This window comes from Rhineura floridana, chromosome 1, assembly GCF_030035675.1.
Source record: "Rhineura floridana isolate rRhiFlo1 chromosome 1, rRhiFlo1.hap2, whole genome shotgun sequence".
Lineage (NCBI taxonomy): Eukaryota > Metazoa > Chordata > Lepidosauria > Squamata > Rhineuridae > Rhineura > Rhineura floridana.
In genome coordinates, this window is record NC_084480.1 from 23,473,263 (window position 1) to 23,497,410 (window position 24,148).

The 24,148-nt window shown below is 43.5% G+C and overlaps 1 protein-coding gene across 8 annotated transcripts in view; it reads right to left on the reverse strand.

Annotated features, from left to right (window-relative positions):
• The window catches only part of PDZD2 (PDZ domain containing 2), a 355,202-nt gene that overhangs the window by 29,735 nt on the left and 301,319 nt on the right, over nt 1–24,148 (reverse strand). For 7 of the 8 annotated variants that reach the window (XM_061615750.1, XM_061615759.1, XM_061615786.1 and 4 more), the window contains 9 exons: nt 21,408–21,525; nt 19,254–19,386; nt 17,106–17,187; nt 15,431–15,534; nt 13,483–13,654; nt 11,643–12,445; nt 10,018–10,162; nt 4,407–7,977; nt 867–984 (listed from right to left, as the gene is read on the reverse strand). In XM_061615750.1, the coding sequence (XP_061471734.1) occupies nt 867–984; nt 4,407–7,977; nt 10,018–10,162; nt 11,643–12,445; nt 13,483–13,654; nt 15,431–15,534; nt 17,106–17,187; nt 19,254–19,386; nt 21,408–21,525 (5,246 nt within the window). The remainder of the gene's footprint in view (nt 1–866; nt 985–4,406; nt 7,978–10,017; nt 10,163–11,642; nt 12,446–13,482; nt 13,655–15,430; nt 15,535–17,105; nt 17,188–19,253; nt 19,387–21,407; nt 21,526–24,148) is intronic. The other variant, XM_061615769.1, reaches the window with a different exon arrangement.

Here is a 24,148-nt window from a genome sequence, read left to right on the forward strand (position 1 = left end):
TGGAGAATCTGTGGCCCTCCAGATGTTGTTGGACTCCAGTTCTTATCAGCCCCAGCCAGTATGGTCAATGGCCAGGGATGATGAGAGTTGTAGGCCAGCAACGTCTGGAGAACCACAGTTTCCCCATCCCTGTTCAAGCATATAAAGTCACCCCAGTTGGGAAGCCTTGTTGGGAGAGACCCTGGGCCTTGAGAATAACATATGAACTGAGCCTGTAATCACCATGAATACTTAGAGGTGCTGGCATCCTTGCTTATATACAATCTCCATTAAAATACACCCCCCCAACAAACCCTGAACATGCACATAATAACTAGGAACGGGTGAATATATCAGTTTTGGTTTCTCTCACTTTCTCATTTTTCTAGTTTCAGTTTTCCACATTTCCATATCAATTTGTGAATTTTCTAAAAAAAAAAAAGTTATGACAATTCATCAACATTTTACTGTGAATTTGTGTGAATTTATTGTGAATTTACTGTGTACACACATTTTCATATAGACTTTTGCCCAATATACACATTTTGCAATAATATACAGTATTTTAATGTTATTTTACCTATTATATGGATTTGTTTGCAAACTATATACATTTTTGTAACAGACATTAAATTGCTTGGCTGGAGAACTGCAGTGCAACATTTAAAAAATGACTGTTTCGGTTCAAGTATTGCATCAGAAAGTGCAAATTAGGTAAGTTCACCTTTAAATGCAACTAGAATCACATTTCTATCCTGTCCCTAACAGTAGCATAAGGAATACGGTGTCTAGGGTGATGGAGCCGCACCCACTGGGAACAGGACAATACTAACCTTTTCCACAGGCACCTTAAGAATATTGCCCATTTTGATCTTGCCTAAGCTTACCTCTACTTGTGCTTTGGCTTCCTGAAGTAAAGAAGGAAGGTCACATTTTGTTGTCACTGAAGACAAAATTGTCTGCAATTTCTGCTGATCCAGGGTGGAGACCAAGAGTTGATCCAAGCTAAAATATGGAAGCACAAAAATGGTGTTCTGAATGAGATCACAGAGATGTGCAAAATGGCATAACGAAAACAACATTTCTATTTCCAAATGTGGAAATGGCCAACCTGGTTTGTGGAGCAATATCCACTAAAGTTCTATTCAATGGCTGAACAGTGCTGAAGCACCTTGGACAGCTCCTTGACCGGTCAAACTAAAACCCAGAGTGGATTCCATTGCCCCACTGACATGGAGCCATCCGTCGCCACTGGCTCTGCTTCAGATAGGACAGTGTTGCACAACAGCAACATAAATGTCAGGGCCCAGACACCTTCCCTTTCTTTGTCTCAAAAACAAAGGGACTCCTTGTCAGGTTCCAACCAGGGGAGTCCTCATCAGAGGAGTCCTCATCGCAGGACGACCTGAAGGCTTCCATCTTGGACCCAGCCCAGGCTCAGGCTCCATCTGAAAGTGAGGGCCAGGGTCCTATGATGAGACCCAGAATGGCCATCTGCACCCAAGCAAGTTCGGCCTCTGACATTGAGGCTGAACAGCCCCCGAGCCCAAGGGGGAGTCATCACCTCCGACACCAGATGGAGACCCAGCCCATCCAGAGGAGTGCCAAACTACAGGATCAGACTTCTCAGGAGTAAAGGTCTGGCTGCAGGTGATCAATGGGAGTCAGCTAAGTTTGGGTGTGGTTCAGCAGCTCCAGCATAGAAACCTCAGTGCTAGGCTGGAAGGGCTTCTGGAACAACATTTATGCACCAGCTCTGTACCTGCCCCGGCTAAAGATTGCCTGTGGACCCCGGACCTGCCTCTTGCCTTGCCCCTTACCTACGTTGCTTACAGAGTGCTTGGCTTCTGACCTGAATGGCTCTGGCCCTGATTCTTGCCTGATCCCCTTGGTTTTGAGGTAGATTCTGGACTGATTCCTTGGGCTGCCCTCACTTGTATTTCTGCTGGGGAGTCTCTTGCCTCCTTAGGAAGCCTGGTGAGAACAGGACACTCCTTGAGCATTTCTGAATGATCAGGTTTGGAAGTTAACCCTTCTTCTCGCGCCTAGCTGCCTGATTGTTGCAACGATGGAAACAAGAGCAGAAGACAATCCCCCTCTTTGAACAAATGTGTGGGTTCCTGGAGAGGAGATCACGGCCGCTTTCCCGGTCATCCTGCTTCTGAGCTAAGCCATGGCGTGCTTTAGTGTGTCATCAGAAACTTGGCTAACGCTTTAGTTCTCTCCGGGCTAACCATGAGCTGTAACCAGGGTTGGTCCTATGTTTTACAGCTTGCCGTTTGAGTGAGAGAGCTAAACCATGAGCCTGGGTTCAAACGACATGTGAAGCCAAACCAGATCTTAGGTCAGTGCAGCACAGCAGCAGAATGAACGGGGAGGAGCCAAGCAGCCACGATCCCCTTTTCGGGAGCCCGCACATTTGTGCCATAGCTTGGCTTACCGTGACATGTGAACCAGGCCTTTTCTGGGGCATCTCTTGCTTTAACAGTTCTTTCTCCTATTTGAGATATGCACCTAAAGCAAAGACAGGTTTTGTGCTGCATTTGGCTCAGGCAGTTCAAGAACCTGAATCAACATAATAAGAAAGTCCTAGACTATGGCTTCCTGTTGATGGAAATGGAGGATTCTCCTTCCTAGCCACACGCTGGGGCTGATCAGAGCGAGCGGTGTGGGTCCATTACAATCAAAGGCACAGGGACTGGGACTGAGAACCAGGGAGGAAAAAGAGACAGGAGGCACCAGTAGAGAGAAGAGGCACCAGTAGGCCCAAGGGGTGTGGGTTCCTTTGGGACTGGGCTGGGAGGGGAGTATGGCAATGGTCTGTCAAACAATAGTCTGGAACACAGGAAACTGCCTTATACCAACTCAGATCATTGGTCCACCCTAGCTAAGTACTGCCGTTATTGACTGGCAGCAGAGTCAGTTTCAGAGTTCCTCAGAGTTTTAGACAGGACTCTTTCGCTAGTCTGACCTGGAGATGCCGGGATTGAACCTGGGATCTGTTGCATGCAAAGCATGTACTCCCATGCCACTGTGCAAGATGGAAGGAGCAGATGCTGTTGCAACAGGAAGGAAGGGGATATGGTGGGCTAAGGGGGAGGGAGAAGCAGCAGGAGAGGCACTGGGGCTATAGTCCGCTTTTGGAGAACAAGAAGTAACGGAATGTACACAGGGTGGTATGCATGCTGTGATTCTGCAAAAGGGCAGGAAATGGGCAGGATTTGGTATCTGGTGCAGAATATAGCTTCCAATGAATCTTTACAGTCATTTCAAAAGTACCCAAGTTTTTCGTTCTTATAGCTGCAAAGATATGCATGGAAGTATGGGGGCAGTGCCTGGCAGAAGCCAGGAGAAGCCAGATGGGTGATTGAGTAAGATTTCTAGGAGCTGATGTTGAGGGGCTTCAGAGACCTGTGCTGCTCCTTATCCTCCACCAGGCTTAGAAAAAGCAGACTAGATTATGCAAAATAGTTTTAAACCCGGAGTATAAATTATGCAGAACAAGGGAAAGTATGCAAAGTTTGTCCATTGTGCATAATTTGCCAATCGTTGCAGAATCAGTCCTGGGTGCAAGATGCTGATGTCTCCCTGGGCGCCTTTTGGGTGGAAGAGCGGGATATTATTGTTGTGGTGGTTGTTGTTGATGATGATGTTGATAATGATAACAATGTTTTAGTGCAGAGTATACAGCCCAGAATATATGAATGCTTCCAGATGGGTGTTTATTGTGGGACCATTACTTCCCATGCACGCAACTTTTTTATATAGTGTCCAGATGATGGCATTGGCATTAAAATGCCAGTCTGTACTTTTTCTTCTTCATTTAATCTGGATTTACCCTTTCCGGATAGACTTCTATAAGTAAAATAAATCTGTTGCCAACACCCACTTATCTCAACGACCCATTTGCAAATCAAGCCCCCATTTGGAAGCACCCTATGACTTGTGACTCTTGGCTCTGAGAATGTTTTGCTGTGTGGCTTTTAGGCTCTGGAACTTGACCCATTCCTGATATAAGACAAATATTTATTTCTTTATTAAAAGTATTTGTTTGTCACAATTAAAAATGTATATATCAAGATGGTTTACGGCTATTATAATACAGTAAAAGCCACACAAAAATGAAAACAGATCATCAGCTGCCTGTTATGGAAAATATGTTTTCTTAATTGTTTTCATAAGCCTGGCAGCAAAGAAATGTTTCCAGCAAACATCTGAAGGTTAATATATAAGGCGCCTGCTGAATCTCTATTGTAAAAGCATTCCACAAGAGTCGGCCAATAACACCAAAAGCTCAGTTTTGTGCTGATGTCAAATGAGCCTCACCAACTCAGGAGACAACCAGCAACATTCCTACAGATGATCCCAGTGATCAAGCTAGGATATAAGGGTTCAAGCAAAGCGTTCGAGAAAATGGTGCCACTAACCTGATTGACCAGCTTTTCCCTGGGTTCATCCTATTTATGGTGGCATCGTGTTGCAGCATTTCCTCATCAGATGCTGAGCCAGGAGTGCCAGAACTACTGTTCCAGGGACTGCTTTCTTTTGAATGCTGCCTGCTTGCTAACACAAGACTGGAGAGTCCTGAGTATTCATTCAGATTAGAAACACTTTCAATGGGAAGACCAAGAGATTTTGCTGCAGGTGTAACTTCCAATTCTGTTTTGAAATGGGAAGCCTGGGACTCTACAGAGAAGTCTTCACTACACAGCTTGTCAAGATCTGGCATACTCAAGGCCCTTAGCTCCCGGATCTTAGAGCGGGATAAGGGTGCGTGTCTGATGTGCCCACCTGAGGCTCTACTTCTTCGGACGTTAGGAGTTGATGGTGGCAAACTATTTGGACCTTCCAAAGCACCACACCTTTCACTCTTCTCCAAGTGAGCATCATCTTTGCTGTTCTCAGGAGGATTATGCTGCAGTTGGGTTAATGCTGCACTGGTTGATGATTTTGTCATCTGTGGGGATGCTGGGATTTCACTTTCACAGTAGGAACTCAAACTTTTTCTCTGTGACTGGACTGGGTCATTTGCACCAATAGCTGAAACGGCAGAAGTACCAGCAGACAACCTTCTACCAATGGAAAGTTTAGAGCTGAGAGAGGTAGAATGTATGTCTATAGCTTTGACCAGAGGCCTATCGAAATTAGCAAGGTTCTCAAATGATTTAATTCTTTGTTTCACAGAAAAAGATGAAATGGGATCATGTGGCCAGTTGAGTTCATAATAGTAATAATTCCTCCTGCAAGTTTTTAATTTATCTGCAATGCGACTGCTGTTGTTGGTCAAAGGCAATTCTTGACTGCTGGATCTGGGGGTACTGTTAGACATCTCTTTTCCATCTTGAGTGCCATTCATCAGACTGAGATGGACAATTTTCAGCATGCCCATCTCCGCATGAGGGTATTTTTCACCTGAAACATTGCTCAGGATATCCTGGACATGATGTGTTGGTGTATCCATAGCATGGCTGTCCTCCTTCAAATGATCTGATAGCTGGGCAGGCATTGAATAGGTCCTTGTCACAGGTTTTAGGGGATTACGTATGCTTTCTTCCTCAAAAGCGTTCTGCCTAATGTTGTGCACATTGCTTTCTGGTTGGCAGACAATCTTATTGTGACTTTCCTCCTTCTCCAGAGACAGCTCTGGAATCAATGAGGATGGTGGGAAGGAGGTGGAAGATAGCCTCACCTCAATGAAAGTACGTTGAATATCCTGACCTGATTGTTGCTGCTGCTGCTGAGGGGGATAAAGAAGGCTTGAACGCTCTTTTTTAAAAGGCTCGGTGTTATCAGATCCTAACAGCTTAACTTCATATCCACCATGATTCAACAACCTCATATTCATTCCACAATTATCAGTCTTGTTATTTAGGATTGTAACTTCAGAACCTGCATTTATCTGGGAAAGGCCTTTTCTTGTGTGGTGTTCACCAGCATCAATCTTACCTCTCATTTCATTATTCATAACTGCACTTTTTGGGATCTGTGTAGCTTCTTGCTCTGCAGGACACTCTGCAGTTCCAACATTACCAAGTTCCAGATTGCTAATGGATTTATCTTTGTTGTTTTTGGCACTGTTGCTGTCACCATTCAACAAAGGTAAAGGTAATTCCTGAGGCACAGCTAAAGACGATTTATTTTCCTCATCCTGTTGAAGAATCCCAGAACCCATTGAAAGGCTCCTGCTAGGTGGCTCCAAATGTGTGGCTAAGTTATGGAGTGAAGTGCCTTTCTTTAGAAGAAGCCGGGGTGATGATTGCACAGGAATGGATGCTTTTTTGGGGTCAGCACCACCAGCTTGTGCAGGAACAGTGCCCAGGGTATCTGACTGAGTCTTGGCCTTACTTTTAATGATAAAGCCCTTTAACTTTGGCCTTGGTTTGTTTCGTTGGTTATTTGAAAGAGTTTCTGCAGTGCTCTTCTGGGGAATCTCTCTTGTTTCATGATGCAGTTTTTTGGAAGAGGATGGACTGTGTGGGACTGTACTGCCTTTGCATTGGCCAGAACTTGGGATTTTTACATTTGAACATTTTGAGGTATTTGCCTTTTCATTCTTTCCTGGTAAGTCATGAGCAGCAGTGGCCTTACTCAGATCTTTTGATTTTGTCAAATGGGGAGATTTGGGGCTGTTTACTGTTCTCAGTGATGTACAGTTTGTGGGGTGGGTGTCCGGTTTGTTCAAGTGGCCTGAGTCACTGGTCCCTTTCTTTGTCAAAGCAGAACTGTAGCCAACTATATGACTGCCAAAATGTGTTGCTAAATCATTTCCTGTATGCAGTTTTTGGTTCTTGTTGTGTTCATCTTTTTCTGGCAAGTTGCAGTCCCAACCATTGATGGTTTCTGTCATGCACAAATGCTTGTCTTGGATATCACGTCTGGACGTCTCACATGCCTCCATAATTCCCTCTTTGCTCTCCATGCTCATTCTTTCTCCTCTCCTTAAGGAGCCACTGCTTAAAGAGCAAACTGCATAATTGTGACCTAACTTATCCATCACAGATGGAGAAACCTGAAAAGCAGAATGAAAGGCCATGGATGGAACCACACGTCCTCCGTTGGAGTGCCTTGGAGAATGTGGTTCTTCTAATAAGGATCTCCCATTGGGTATTTCCAGTGAGCCAATTTCTGTCTTGATTTTTGCCTGCAAAGCATTATTTGAAGGATTGCATTCTGGTGGATGATGAAATGCTTTTGAAGTGGACGTGACCAGCTGTTCCTGAAGAAAGTGTTCCTGCTCACTATTCAGACAGCAAAGTTCAATCTGCTCCTCATCTGACTCAATAGCCTTATGGGTCTCCAGGGGTTTGTCACAGGCAGGCTGTAAGAGGGAAGGATTGCCAGAAAATCCAGGCGTTTCGGCTATGGATTCCGTGTCTGAACTGGAATCCTCTGCAGCAGCATACATAGAGTTTGGGATAGTATTGATTTTGCTCTCCATTCCAGCCAAACTGTCTTCGTTGAAACTGCTAAAATTCCTGGAATAGTTACTTAAACGGGTTTGATTCACAGTGAAGATCTTGCTTGTGTTAATGGAGTCCAAGGCAGAAAACCCCAAGATTTCTTGTGTGTTAGATGCATCATTCAGAGCCCTACCTGGAAGGTCATTCTTAACTATATCTGATCTAGCATTAGAACAAGCATCTTCTCTCATCCCAGGTGCATCTTCCTTGCCACACCTGTCCCTGATTAAAAAACACTTACTGTGTTTTTCCTCTGAGGAACTTGTTTTGCCAAGGAAGTTATTGATGTCTCCTAATCGTACCACAGTGCTATTCTGGGCACAGCTGGTTTCCATGGAATCTGCTGCTATCGCCTTGGTCTTGGCATCAGATGGCAATACCGTCCTGTCTGCCACATAATCAGTGTTGCCTTCATGAAGAGGTTTGTGATGATGTGCAGAGCTGTTTTCGTCTTCATTCATAAGAACGTTGCTTGGATTTCTCTGAACTGCCTCCTCCACCTCCGAAGATACAGTGAGATTTGTCAATCTGTTCATAGCTGCATAAAGAAGGAAGCAAAGAAGCCTTGTCATCCTCTTAACTAAGTGAAATTGCAAACTACATACAAGCATTTGGTTTTTATTTTTAAAGATCCAGCCTAGGTCCAGTAATTGTTAAGAAGATGGATAGGAAAGTTTGAATAATATTAATTCTACTAACAGTAAATACTGATATGACATGTTATAAAATGTTAAAAAGTCATAGGCATCTCTTAGTAGGCCTTACAATACTCCTATACGGCAGGCCATTTGAAGATGAGAAGGTGATTTGCCTAAAGCCAAGATAAGATTTGATTCAGATTCTTGTCTTATATTAATTTCATTTCTTTAGTTTCTGATTTTTGTTTTTGCTTAGTGCTTGCAGTTCATCCATCTAGCATAACAGAATCCCTCTCTGTTTTAACCGTGCATTCTGTCAAAGTCTGAAAGGCACTATGAATAGTATTTTCATATTCCAAAGGGATAGGATTGCAGGCTTGACCTCTTCAAGAGGCCAACAAGCTTTTGTTACAATAAACCACCATCTGTTCTTCTCTAACTCAGCTGCCATCTTGGAAGGAATGTTAGGAAATCTTGGCCTGATGTGAGGAAACTTAGAACCCAGAGGCACCTCTGGAGTGTGTCTGAACCAGGTGCAGCTTCTTATGGAGTAGCAGATAGGATTTCAGGGCTAAATATTAAGGGATTCCCTATTGTCGCTACCAACATCAAGCAGCTTGCGCCCCACTACAGTTATAGCACTGCCTGAACAGTGCATGCAACAACTTTAATCACTTTTATAACTAAAAAGTCTTCTTACTTATTGACTTGGAGCTAAACGTGTGAACACATTTGACCAGTAATTTTTTTTTGCCACTAAAAATCATTATGGATGAGGTATTACCTCAGCTCTCCCTGTGGTTTCTAATCTGTGATAGCTGCTCCACACATACCTTGAGGGAATTCAGATTTAACATAGTTTTAAGCTCCAGACTCTTTATGTGAGTGGATTTATTTGTTTGAATATTGCTTTTATTACTATCTAAAAAAAAGTTACCTGCCTTGATCATCTAAGGCTAAGGCTACTCATTATTTTTTTTGGTGCCATACACAGACCATTTTATTTCCCAGATTTTTTTAATGATCTGGTTTTTATGCTGCTTTTAAATGCTACTCTTGAGTTTTGGATTGCATTTTTATTTTGTCCTGTCATATTTTATCCATTTTCTTGCAATTCACCCTTGAACCTGATGTTGAAGGGTGGTATAAAAAAATCACAAGCAAACAAATAAAAAGATTTAAAGAACTGACTAACAGTTGAACACAACTCAATGGCATGGGCTCCTTCTGGGAGGAAGTAGAGATTTATTATTGTTGTTGTTCACAACAAGAACAATTTGATTCCTATATTGGTTTATGCTTTAAAAAAAACTCTTTGGTTCCTTACCTAGTCCATATATAACACGGCTGTGTTTTAGAATGCTTTTAACTGTTTTACTACATTTTATCTCTGTTTTAGAATTTTTTAAAATGTTTTTAATTGTAATTGTGTTTTTGAATGCTTTTAACTGCTTTTAGTATGTTTTTTTCTTCTTTTTGTTAAACTGTTTTATGTCTGCTGCCCTGGGCTCCTTCAGGAGGCAAGGCGGGATATAAATCTAATAAATAAATAATTGACAAAGACCCTCCGTGGCGCAGAGTGGTAAGCGGCGGTAACGCAGCCGAAGCTCTGCTCACGGCCGGAGTTTGATTCCAATGGAAGGAGGAAGTCGAATCTCCGGTAAAAGGGGTCGAGGTCCACTCAGCCTTCCATCCATCCGTGGTCGGTAAAATGAGTACCCGGCACATTCTGGGGGGTAAAGAAAGGCCGGGGACGGAACTGGCAATCCCACCCCATATGTACGGTCTGCCTAGTAAACGTCGCAAGATGTCACCCTAAGAGTCAGAAACGACTCGCACTATAAGTGCGGGGACACCTTTACCTTTTAAATAAATAATAAATAAAGTATTACTGTATAGACCCACTGATCCCAGTTCAAAGGGGTAAGAAAATCTCTTACCAGAAACAGCTTTCTGGATGTCCAGTGTGATAGATGGGGGAAGACACCGCACATATTGGCAGACTTCCTCATAAGAGAATCCATGAATTGGCATACCATTGATAGCAAGGATCTCATCTCCTGGAACCAGCTTCCCCATAGAGGCCTGTTAAAATTACAATTGTTAAGTCAACGTGTGCTATCAGAGGAAACAACGCACAAAAACCTGCAATCCCTATTTCTGGCGCAACGATATCAATGTAACTCGCAGACAGCAGAGGCTAGTGGTTCCGATGTCCGCAGGGCAGTGAATCCACTCCGGGTGTGAGTCTAAACTTTCAAGGAGCTGTCCAAGGTAACAAGTTCGCATTAAAACCCAGAGCAGATTCACTGCCCCATTGACATTGGAGCCAACAGTCTGCACCGCTCACATGTGCAACACACTAAACTGTAATTAATGTAAAATGGAAGTGGAAGCTTCTGATCTCTTCATGGCCACATCAGAGGAAGATAGCAAAGGGGGAGCACACAGGCCTGGGAGAAGAGTAGACTCTTTCTTAAAATGCTAAACCATGGTTTAGTGCAGGGGTAGCCTATGTGGTGCCCTCCAGACGTTGCTGAACTACAACTCCCTTCAGCCCCTGCCAGGAAGGCCAATGGTCAGGGATGATGGGATATGCAGTCCTGCAACTCTGGATGGCATTATGTTGGCTACCATGGCTTAGTGTTATGTCTGAATGCAGCCAATAACTACCTTGCTAGATCAGACTGTAGAATCCATTTATTCTGGCATTTTGTGTCCAACAGCAAGAAGCCAGCCAGATGCCTCTGAGAAGCCAAAAAGCCAAGCAGAAAGACAATGGAACTGTCCCTTTGTTTGACCCCAGCATCCGGAACTCAGAGATATGCTGACTCTGAACATAAAAAGTGCATTCCAAACTATCATGATTAATAGCATTGATAAGCCTATCATCCACAAATTTGCCTTGTTATTTTCATTAGTGCTATCAACACCATTAGATGCCTCAAATTCCTGTGTCGATGAGTTACTGTTGGTTTCCAAAAGGAGGCCCTTTTTATAATAATTTGAAAATCACATGTCTAGGTAAAAAAGATGAATAAATACTCATGCGTTAAATTTTTTAAACTTCAATAGCAGCCCAGTTGTTCTCCCCTCTCAAAAAGCTTCATGCCTTTTAAAATTTAATACTTTCTGATTCTAACATCTTACACTCTACATAGCTATGATTACTCACTCTGCAAAACTGGCAGAGCAGCAATGATCACTGGTACAAATACAAAAATTGATTAATTCAGAATGGCATATTTTCCCCACTGACTCTTTAGAGCTTAAGCCAGGTAGGATGGGTATACATTGCTAAGTCCTCTCATTAATAACGGGAGGGCAGAAGTGAAATGGACTGGAAGATTCACAAAATCAACATTGCCCATGAAATAACTCTCCTATACACCTTTAGTCAAACATACACCCTACACTGCTGAGTCCTGTGTTCAGTGACGCTTACTTTCAGGTAAGTGAGTATAGGACTGCAGCCTAAATTTCCTTGTATAAGTGCAACTCCCTTCAGCATTAATATCCTATCAGGGGAAAAAAAATGATAGCAAGGAAACTGTGAAGTGAGTACCCTTTCAGCTGCTCCACCAGGCCGCAAGCCTGTGATCACAACACACAAGGGAGTGGCATGGATTTGTAGATCAAGGCCAAATGATTCATTTTCATTCCGAGTCAAGGTAAGCGCTTCAGGGTGGCTCTGCCCCAGACGGCTTTCTTGTGCTTCGCTCATCTGGATATGTGGAAGCACCCTCCCACTGGGTCTGTTGCAAGTACCGTGTTCTTCATTCTTCTGCCGTGGAATACCATGGTATTCAGTGCTCATCAGGCTTTTAACTCGAGTGACTGCTTTGTGCTCCAGCTTAGGCGATCTCTTGGATTCCAGTTGTGCCTCTCGAAACTCCTTCAAGCTCAGGTGACCTGGCTGAAGCTCTGGCACATTTGAGTAATCAGATGGTTTGACTGGAAGGGAAGGATCCACTGTATGCTCCACGGCGTTCTCTGTAGAATCCCTAAAGCCACTCATCGTTGAGTCATTGTGGAAACTTGTTGTAAATTCTCTCTCCTGGTTCGTAGCACTACCTTCTACTGGAGAAGTTGCCATGGTGACCTCGCAGTTGCCCTCTGCCTTCCTCTGGCCTTTGGACCTTGGTCCCCTTTGAAATCGAACGCCATCTTGTTTGGCAAAGTCATCCTCGTCGCTTGCATCACCATCATAGAAAGCAAGCCTCCGCTGCCTCTGGAAGGCGGTACGTGAACCTTTAGGGCTGTCACTGAAACTAACATGCCGAGTAACATTCTCCCTTTGCTTACTGAAAGGACCAGGTGAGTTGTTCCCACTGCTTGGTGAATCACAAATCCCTGGTTCTTTGGTATCTAAGAAAGAACATATAGTATTGTGATTCTACAATGTAATGGTGATATGAGAAATTAGCAGGGCTGATGTTGGTCCAGACGCTGCAGTGGCGCACCTGTTTATTGGTGCAGGATATTGTCAACATGTTACCCTGCTGCTGAAAGAATTGAACTGGCTGCCCATTAGCTACCAGGCTAAGTTCAAAGTGCTGGTTTTGGTGTATAAAGCCCTATACAGCTTGGGACCAAGATACCTGAAATATCATCTTACCCCTTATATATTCAGTGGATCACTGTGCTCTGCAGGTGAGGGCCTCCTGCTGTACCATCCCATCAGGAGGTCTGTTCCACACAACATAGTAAGTGGACCTTTAGTGTTGTGGCACCTACCCTTTGGAATTCCCTTCCCTTAAATAGTAGACAGGTGCCATCTCTGTTGTCTTTTCGGCACCTACTGAAGACCTTCCTTTTTCAACAAGCCTTTTAAGTAGAAACCTTATCCTAGTCTGCATCTGCGTTGGAATTGTTTTTAAGATGTTTTTAAATACTTAAAAAAAGTTTTTAAGATGTTTTGCTCTTAAAATGTTTTAAAGATATTTTTAGCATTTTACTATTTGTTTGCCATCCTGGGCACCTTCTGGGAAAAGGGTGGGATATAAATGTAACAATAAATAAAGTTAATAAATAAAATAATGACTAAAAAAAAACACCACCAGACAATGGGCGGTGTCCAACTAACGCATCCCATCAGTGTAAGAATTCCCACTTGCACAATGGGACTTTACCCTCCTCTCCCCTGTGTGGGCCCCACATCCTCCTAAAAACTGCTCCAGAGGGTTGGGGGAACCCCTAGAACAGATTTAGGCAGGCGCGAGGCGAAGAAAGAAGTCCTGTCGCGCAAGCAGAAATCCTTGAGCTAAGGGGACATGTTCCTCGGCGCTGCTTTGGATACAAACCAATACACTGTATCCTCTTCAGAGCCAGAAGCTTAGAAGACAGTGAGATGGAGAGTAATGTTAGACCTCATTCCGTTTCTTTACTTCATTACTATAGCTTACTTGGTATACCAGGAGAAGGAAAACTCTCATCCAAGGAGCTGCTCCCACTCTTGGGGCGGAGCTGCTCCTCATCACTGGAGCCTGTTATGGTAGTCTCTGAAAGTGACAGCTGGCTGGCTCCATCTTGTAAGAAGTACTGAGAGAACTCCGTTTCAGAATTGATGGAACCCTGCTGAAATAAAGACAGGGAGAAATCGATTAGAGCAGTGCCATTTTTTTAAAAAATCAGCTATTTGTTGGGTGGGTGGGCACGTGGACTCCCTGCCTTCCACTGTGGCTGCCATGAGTAGCAGGAGGGGTGAGGAGGTAGTGCTGGCTCCACAAAGCCCTACCAGTGGGAACAGCAGCTAGGATTGCACCCCAAGCCTAATTTATAGGAAAGAGAATGGAAACCAAAATGGGAAATGATGTAGTGGCTGCCTTTCCATGGGCAAGGGTCAACTGGCCTTTCACCAGCCAAGGGCAGGCACTGCTTTTTTAAAGAAAAAATAACAATTTGTCTTGCATTTTCTCATATCAACCTTTCTCTTTTCACAGATTTTCCATGCAGAATAACAACAAGGACAAAAATATCAAAAACAAAGAAACCCAACAAAGAAACTGGAAACATGAGCATGTGCAATCATCCGAGAGAGCAGGTACGACATATAAAATTTTCAGGTAGCTCAGATTCCTCAAAGAGCAAAACCAATCCAAAGCAGAAATGAAATCAACTGTGCTGACAGATATGCTTCTTCTTCTTAAGGTGACTACTCACTCCAGAATTGCAGCAGCCCTTGGGAGAATCACCGAGCCGGAGGTTGCCTTGTAGGGCATTTTCTCCAACCCCCTGCTGGATGCAAGAAATGCAGACTTAGAGCCAGTGGCGCCTGCTGGCTCCATGTCAGTGGAGCAGTGGAATCCACTCCGGGGTTTAGTTTGAACTTTCAAGGAGCTGTCCAAGGTGCTTCACCTGACATGGAGTCACCAGCCACTGGTGGCTACAGCATCGCCTACAATGGCTGTCTAGCCTCTGCTTGATGAACTCCAGTGAAAGAAATCCCACCATTCCTCTAGGTCAGCCTTTCTCAACCTTTGGGTCCCCAGATGTTGCTGGACTACAATTCCCATCATTCCTGGCTATTGGTCATGCTAGCTGAGGCTGATGGGAACTGTAGTCCAGCAACAACATCTGGGGACCCAAAGGTTGGGAAAGGCTGCTCTAGGTACTAGCCAAAATGGCTTCTACCTCCACTATTGGAGGCAGTGTGTCTCTGAATGCCAGTTGCTGGGAATCACAAGTGCTGTTACACTCAGGTTCTTCTTGCAGGCTTTCCATAGGCATCTGGTTGGCCACTGTGAGAACAGGATGCTGGACTACAAAGGCCTTTGGTCTGATCCAGTAGAGCTTTTCTTATGTAACTGGTTCCATTGTTGAACTACATCTGCTACAATCCTCTGAACTTTGGTATGCAGTTGTTACCCAAATGTGAAGTGGCTATGGAGAGTGGGAGAATACATCCTTCATCTCTTCTCCCCACATGCCTCTAGTGCTGCTGGCCCTCCCACCACAGCTTCAGGGTAAGGAAAGAGCAGGCCTCCATACACACAACACAGTTAAAGCACATGGGTCCCCCCCAAAGAATCCTGGGAACTGTAGTTTGTTAAGGGTACAGTGAGGGTAAACTACACTTCTCAGGATTGTTTGTGGTGCGAGCCATGTGCTTCAAATGTATGATGTGTAGGCAGCCAAAGTGTGTTTGGGAAGGGACTGGTTTTTGGGTTGCAGGAGGTTGGTGAAGATGTTTTCACTGTTTGATGTTCTCAGCCACTTGCCCTGGATGCACACTAGCGGGTGTGTGTGTGAGAGAGAGAGAGGAAGCACTAGGATTTGTCCAAGCATATAATTATCCACTGAAGTTCACATTCAAAACGTGATCATATTGTTGTTGAATTTTAATTCTTTTACCCGGCTTCCTGGCTCCAAGAAGCGCTTCATTGTCCAGCTCAAGGGTGAGGAGGCTTCCGACTGTTTAGACTTCGTGCTAGGAGATGGGCTTTTGGGCAGATTCCCTGCGAAATACAATTTGATTAGACAGAGACAATTTCAAGTTGCAAAACAACAGCCACATAGACTATATTATCAGCCTAACTGATAGGTTGTCAAGGTCTTTGGGGGCTCAGCTTTTCAATGTATGAGCATGTGGCTGTTTGCCCCCTCCCCCCCAAAGTAACACCCTCCCCTTGAGCAGTAACATCTACCTAATCATATATGATACTGTTATGGGACTGAGGGTTGAGATGGATGATTTCTATGAATCCCCTTTCCAGCTTCTGATTTGGGATCTCCAGGGGAAGAAACCAGCTCCACTGGTCAGACTAATTTCCTTGGTTAAACTAGCCTGCGAGCGAATGGGTTTGTCAAGCGGCCACCATTAGAAGAGGTGTGAGATTCTCACAGCCAGTCTTATGAGCTACTGTGCTGAGACAGTGACTGAGCAGATCCACCATAAGAGGCCCCAGACATGGGGCCAGCAACAACTGAATACCAAAAGTTCTCCTTACTTTGCCTAATTACTTTTGGTAATAGAATTTAGCATTCGTTTGCAGAGAATACACACATAATAAAAGCTCTGTGGATGCAGCTATGCTGCAGTTCTGGGGTCACCAACATGGTGCCTGTGGGTGCAATGGTGCCTTGAGGACTTCCTGGTGCCTGCAAAGCCTCTCAGCCCCCCACTTCTGGTCCCCTTTTCCCCCGTTGAAAAGTACATAAAGCTGAAGGAGGAAGCTGAGAAAGAGACACTCTTTCTCACTTCCTCTTTCATCTCCATGTGCTTTTCAAGGCTCAGATGGGTAACCTTGACAGCTGAACAGAAAGTAGGGCAATCAAGAAAATAGGAGGGAAAGGGAGAGATGTGGCAGACTTTGGGGAAGAAAACAGAGGGGCCAGAGAGGAGAAAGTGTGGTGCCATAGAAATAAAAGAGAATGAAGTGTCTGAAAGACAGCGAGAAGCCATGCACGCACGCACACACACTTACTGGATCAAGCATAATGGATCATTCCATTTCCCCCCTGTCCTCCCAACCACCATTAAATTACAGATCACACCTGTCTCTATTGACGGAACAATAAAAATCATGGACCCACTCTGCCATGCTACAAAAACATGGGTCCGAGGAGTCTCATATGGAGTCACATTTTTTTTTTACAAACTACTGTCAAATCACAGATCGCCTCTTTGTCCACATCTGTTTTCTGTGATGAGTTGATGATTTTGTTTTCATATTGTATAAAAACCTTTGAGGATCCATGCCTTGCTGGCAAGCACTGGACCTGTGATTTTTTACCCCATGTAAAAGCACACAAAGTCAAGCGGATCTGGTTTAATTCTACTGAGCCTGACTTTTACCCTGGAAAAGTGAAGTGTGTGTGTGTGGGGGGGGGTGCGCGCACACACACACACTTTTCTGTTGGTGGGAGAGCCTGAATTGGGGAGGGGGGAGGGAGTCGACCAGAAGGGGTGATGTCCATGGCACTCCCTCCAAGTTCCAATTGTGCCCATAGGCTCCAAAAGGATTGTGACCTCTGGAGCAGGTAACAGAATGATCTGGTGCAGTATTAAAAGCTAATGAGCTAGTACCTGTACTGAGAGGAGAAGAGATATCCTTGCTTTCTCTCTGAGTGGTGCGTGCTATGGCTTCATCCATCTCCTGTTCAGAAACCTAATATTAAGATGAAAACATAAATAACATTTATGCTTTGTGCAGCAAAATTTTTATTTTCCTTGTCCACCCTTTTATTTTCCTTTGTCTACCCCAAAATTACATTCTCAGGATGTTTCACGAAAAGAATAAAACAGACTCCTCTGAAACCTACAAATAGAGGCTATATACAGTAGATGCTACAGGGAAGATAATAAGCAGGGCAGGATTCCAATATGGTGCCTACCTTGGGGAATGCCCTCCTGGTTGAGATTTGCCAAGACCCAGAACTTGATGGCTTTAGGATTTTGACCAAAATCTGGTAGTTTTGGAAGGTCTTCAAATTAATTGTTTTATCTCCTCTTTATGAATATGTTAAGGCTGTCTGTGCCTTCACTTCAGTTGTTCAAGGGTTATGGGTTGCGTTTTTATTGATTTGAGGGTAAGATCAATTGTTACTTGAGTATCTATTAACTTACTTTTCTTTCACATTGTCTTTGTCTGTTTTGTGTACACCTGGAGATAAACTTTAATAAATTCCATGCTTTTTAAAAAAAATATCAAAATGAAATTTATGATCAGTGGATAAAATATTTTTAACTGCCCACCCAAGCCCTGGATACCTTTGTCCTCAAGAAACAATATATAGCAGATTTAAATGTGAGAGCTGGAAAGGAATTGAAATGCATAATCAATTTTCTTGGTTTGTAATGCCAGTGAAAATCGAATGCATTTTTCAAGAATTAAAATCAGGCATCTAGGTGGGTCTGAAATCTGAACTTCCTTGAACAGAGAGGTACAGAATGAACCCTTAAGGCAAACTCAACAGTTTAAATGAGGTTTCTGTGTCACATTCACTGAGAATAATGAAAATGGGAGAAAGGTATATTTTGTGGTATTGGTTTTGGAAGTACATAAAGACCCTGAATACCAGGTAATTTGGTAACAAAAATATTCTGTGTGATGGAATGTGGATTAGCTATAAAAACATGGATATCTGAAGAAGGATGCCTTATGTATATGTATATGCCTGTTCATACATCTTAACCATTAATACGCCCTGAGCCTTTTGGGTCAAAGAGTATGATATAAATACCTTAAATAAACAATAACTAAAATAAATATTTTTTTCTGTAAAATTAGACAGAAAGATACTTACAATATGAAAACAACATGCAAAATTTAGTAAAAGATCAACAGAAATAAAATCTAAAAATATGAAAACAGCAAAGTGCAAAATAATGAAAACTGTCCATGCCAAGACATAAAGCATTCTCTGAAATATGAAGCTACAGAAGTGGGCCTGGTGGAAATCCCTGAAGAAGGAAGTTTTCCTATGTAAACAGAGGGGGTAGCACTGAAAAAGCCAAGGGGTGAGCAGATGTCTAGCTGGTGCTTGAAAGTTGCACTTTCTTAGATGAAGACTGACTATTATCTCAAGGGCTAAGTGTCTTCATGTGACCGATCCTGGCACACCAATTAAAACAACTCCATCCAAGTAGTGCAGACATATGTGGAGGAAATACAAAGACAATTTGCCCCTGAGGAGGATCACTGTCCAATGTGTTTTGACCAATCTTCATATCAGAAAGAGCTGTACCACCTGAGGCCTGCCACTTTGTGTTTTCACATCATAAGAGCCAACACTGAAAAGGCCCTTCTGCGTGCCCTAAGCTATCTTACTTTAGCATCCAAAGGGACACAGAATGGGGCTGCACCTGTAGGTCATAAAGGATGGAGAAGAAAAGATGAGCAAATCTGCTATTTGAGATATGCAAGGCCTGAAATGTGGTAACTAGCACTTTTAGGTCTAGATTGTGAGATACAGGCTGAAATCCACCGATCAAATTCAGTAGCAGCAATGCTCCCATTGATTTTAAAGGGATCATCAAACAACCCACTTATAAACAATTATATGAATTGGAATTGTTAGGAATTAAGTTTAGTGACACTTGGAGCAAGATGCACAGACGTCCCATTGCAATAAAATATCTTTATATATGCACCCATTTCAGAGAGTTCAGGATACAAAGCTGTAGGCCAGTGCTGGCCCAGAGGTTGCATTCCTGATACGTTTTTCTCCTTACCTTTGGGTTGGGATGGCGGCTAATGATAAGGCTAACTGGGCCAGGGCCACATTCACTTAAAATGGCATAAGCTTCACTCAGAGCCGCGTGACGCAAATTGACCGAATCTGCTTCCAGGATCTGATCACCGCGGCTAAGGAAACACAAGACACACAGCTTAATACATCTGCTGGATATTAAGCTGATAGGTGTAGCAGTAAGATTTTTACAGGGTGGAAATACACTCCAACAACTGAGCATAGGAACTGCTTTTATTTTAAATCAGATGATTGGTCCATGTAGCACTGTACTTACTATTTGTTTGCTTATTCGTTCATTTTTTAAATATTGTTTTTACCCTGCTTCTCAATCAAATGATTCTCAAGACAGCTTACAAGAAACAGGCAATAATCCACAAAACCCCAAACTCACTGATGCACACACATATCAACCCAGCAACCACTAGTCCTTTAGGTGAGGGATGGGGTCAGACATGCTTCCGTTGGGTTCCACAGTATTAGGGCAATTGGCAGAAGCAGCCCAGGATTCTTTCAGGCAAGGAGCAGAAAAACAGGTCCTTGCAGCTGCCTTGTCCTCTGACAGATGGATGAGGCCAGGATGATCTTCCCTGTCCAGGAGAGCAACTTCCCAGTGGCTCCAGGTCCCCTGGCAGGGGGTGGGAAGCAGGTCTAGTGACGGGCATATAGCCCAGGGAGAGAGGGTGTGCCCGGGGGAGGGGGTGTGGTATCAAAAGGCACTTGAGGGCCAGATAAGAGTGATATTTGGCTCCTGAGGTTCCCCAGCCCTGCTCTAGTTCCATCATTGTCACTGGCAGGTAAGAGGCTGGCTGACAGGCTGGGATTATCACAGTGCTGTTCGGCAGTGCTGTTCTATGATACACACACACCCCGTATAGTATAAAAAGAAAATACAGCATTTCATAGGATAGGGGTGTGAGTGTGTGTGTGTGTGTGCGTACATATAAATGACATTCTGCATTTTTTTCTTTTTGATTGTTGTTGCTATGTATTTGAGGGTTCTTTCTGGCGGTAAGATGGAAAAGAGTTTAAAAATAAATAAAAAATCTATTAGGATTTCTCTTTATATCTGGCATGACTTAACATCCTTTTTTTCAACGGGATTTTAAAAAAAGAAAAGGAAAGAAAAAAGCTTGAGGCATGAATCCAAATGTTTGGAACTATTTTTTTTATATTTTTGGATAGAAGGGAAAGAACTGGGGAGAAGTCATGCCTATTTCCTCCTTTACGCGAAGGCTAGAGATCCCAGCAGGATCAACAGGGCAAAGGCTTTTAAAAACCTAATGTTCAGATACTTCACTTAGTGTGAAGTTCTGTGGTATACAAGCGTCTGGAACTGTTCTGGCTCCAGATCATCATCTTAGATGATCAGTAAAACAGTCACCCAGAATAACTTTTTAGAGATTTTGCCATAATGTAAAGATATCAGGAGAGCCAGTGTGGTGTAGTGGTTAGAGTGTTGGACTGTGACCTGGGAGACCAGGATTCGAATCCCCACACAGCCATGAAGCTCACTGGGTGACCTTGGGCCAGTCATTGCCTCTCAGCCTCAGAGGAAGGCAATGGTAAACCACCTCTGAATACTGCTTACCATGAAAATCCTATTTGTAGGGTCGCCATAAGTCGGGATCAGCTTGAAGGCAGACCATTTTCATTTTTACAGATCTCATGTACAGTAGATCAGGTCTGGGGAACTGAAGGCTAAATACGGCCTTCTAGACCTTGGAATTCTCCCCAGGCCACAGCCCTCATTTGCCTTGTTTTTTGCCTGGCTAGAATGTGACTTTGAACTATGGAAATGCCTCTTGCTTTTTTGGATAGAGAGGTGGGTGTGTAGAAACTAGCCTACATGGTAAAATTTACATTAGATTATCCTCCCACTTTTGCCTCTGGCCACCTCTGAGATGTGTCCCTTGGAAGATTGCTGAAAAGGAAACGTGGCTCCCAGGCACTGATCCAACCAGGCACTGACCAGACCAGGTTACGGCCATGTTCCCAATGTCATCCCTGTTCCCAGTGACATCACTGGGGACCAATTTTCCTGCCAAATATGTAGACGTTGCATTGGGAAAAGAAAAACAACCACAGTACACTGAAAAATACGAAATCAGCATAATAATATTTGCTGTTGACTAACCTTAACCTTCCATCCATCTTAGCCACAGATCCCGGGGCCAGGCTGTGGATGTATATACCTGGAAGGCTGTTCTCCAGTGTGAGACAGCAAACGCCAATGCCCAGCCCAACACCTGGTTCTGTGATGAAATGAAGAACAAAAATTGAAAACAGTCTCCACTATGCTCTTTATTACAACAATCACAATGGACTCAAGTAGTTGCTACGGATTGTTCTTTATAGGCCACGCATAAGCATGCTTGAGAGAAAGGCAAAACCAACCCATTGTCATGCCTCAAGCTCACCATGGGTCTTCAACTGGCAACCAAGGGATATTACGGCAGGGGTTCAGCTTGTGCAGCATGACTTAGCTCTGGTCAGAGGAGGGAAGTGCAGGAAGACCAGCCACGCCAATAGGATGCCCCCAGCAAAAGCTTCTGGGTAAGGTTTGTTCAGTGGTCTGGGTGACTAGGAGGCTGTTCTTGATGCTAGAGGCCACTGCTTATGTCCTTCCTCAATCTGCCTTTGCCTCCTCTTGCCTCACCTTAACCTGTCCTCAACCCAACAGGAGCCAGGTCCGAAGACAGTGAAGCATAACATGGGAATAGTTATAGCTGCTTTTGGGAAACAGAATTAGTCCTCCTTCAAACACTTCCCCATAGGCTGACCCCCATGCAACTGGGAAGTGTGTGGATTAAGCAACCACATGGGAAGAATAAATCATGTAGGTCCTTTTCTACCCCCGTTAGCATGTCCTTCTTGACGTGGCACCAATCAGGTGGAAAAGAACCACACTTAGCTTCTTCCACATGGTTCTTTAAATCACATAAACACATTCCCTAGAAGTATGAGATTGCACCATGGGGAGGCAGCCCCTATACTGCTGGGCAGTGGCAGCTGTTGGCTCCATGTCAATGGGGAGGTGAAATCTGCTCCAGGTTTGAGCTTCTTGAAAGCGCAGGCTAAAACCCAGAGCGGATTCCATTGCCCCACTGACATGGAGCCAGCAGCTGCCACTGCTGCTGGGTGTGTGAAATGGACACACCAACATCTAGTCCTTTCAATAAGTTGCAAGATCTGATTTCCAGCTATTCATGATTTAGTTTATAGCACAATTCCATACATGACCTAGCATTTTTCATTTGTGTTCCTGCACCATTAATAGATACAGCAACTATAGATACCACAATGTGGGGGGAGTATTTAGATTATTTACCACCTTCAGATTTTGAAAGGCTGCTACATAGACGATGGAGCAAATTTGTTCTCTGTTGTTCCAGAAAGTAGTACTCGAGCCAATGGGTTTAAATTACAAGAAAGGGCATTTCAGCTAAACATTTAGGACGAAATTCCTGATGATATGAGCTGCTCAACAGTACAACAGACTATCTCAGAAGGCTCCTTTGTCAGAAGTTTTTAAGCAGAGATTGGGTGGCTACCTCTCAAGGATGCAGTAGCAAAAGATTTCCTGCGTTGGCAGGGGATTTGCTAGGTGAGGAACCTTTGGCCCTCCAGATGTTGTTGAATTAAAATGCCCATCAGCCCCAGCGCACATGGCCAATGGCCAGGGATGATGGGAGTTCTAGTTCAGCAACATCTGGAAGGTCAAAGGTTCCCCACACCTGAACTAGGCAGATACATTTTGAGGACCCTTCTAGCTCTATGGTTCTGCATGTGAACACTCTGAACTGAGTTCAGCTAAGCCACATGGAAAGTGAGTGGTTTCAGCACTGGGGCCACTACGTCTGAAACAATCTCCAGCTGTATCACCCGAATTATGGAAGGCTCCTCCTCACGTGTCTTCAACATTGTTGGCCTTTTGATAAGCGGTCTGAATGCAGTCTTTGAGATGATTTAATTTGAGCAGAAGTATTATTTTGACTGCTGTGACTGCTTTTTTTTTGCTTATAATTTCATTTTTTTCCTTTATTGCTTATGTGGTTTTAAAATTGTGTTACTATAAGCTGCCTTGGGTATTTTGTAGAAAGCTGGAATATAAATATTATTAATGCGATAAAATATGATATATGTTAAACAAAAAATAAATCATCAGGGAGTGCAAAAATCTTGCTTTAGAATGTCACTGGGTGCTTCCAGATCACCTGTTTATTGAGCATTCATCCTAATTTGTTAGCAGAGAGATATGATGTTGAATCAAAGCAAGTGTAATTTCACACTTTCCAATGCATTTTCCTGTCACTTTCCTTACTGCAAGAAGTCCTATCGATTTGTTGCATTAGAGCTCCCAATCACCTATAATTGCATGACATGAAATTGCTGGCAAGTAATTGAATCCTACCCGAAAACAGCAACAGTCTAGAAGTGTCCACTAATACTACTATCTAGATAAAATCTTCTGTCGGGATGTCTGTCCTGGATTTTCCCACAGAATAAGCCTTCTGGAAGCTGGTTGGGAATGAAATAATCTCACAGAGGTCCATTTAAACATTTGGCTTTATGTTCATCTCTCCCCCCCCCCCCATATGTGCTTATGCCCCAGGGCAAATTTAAATAATAGAAAGCCCATTACAAAGTCTTTTCTTGTAAATTTCCAACCTGAATATATACAGTTCTTACTCCCAAGCTTTTAATAATTAAATGTACTCCCAAATCTAGTATGTCGCTGCTTCCACTGAAAATTCTTGGCAAAAGTTGACTTTATATACACTTTATATAAAGTTGACTTTATATACACTATAAATCTAAACCAGATCTGAACTGTTTTCAGTCTCATGGCGTGATTGTTGATTTATTAGCTCTGAA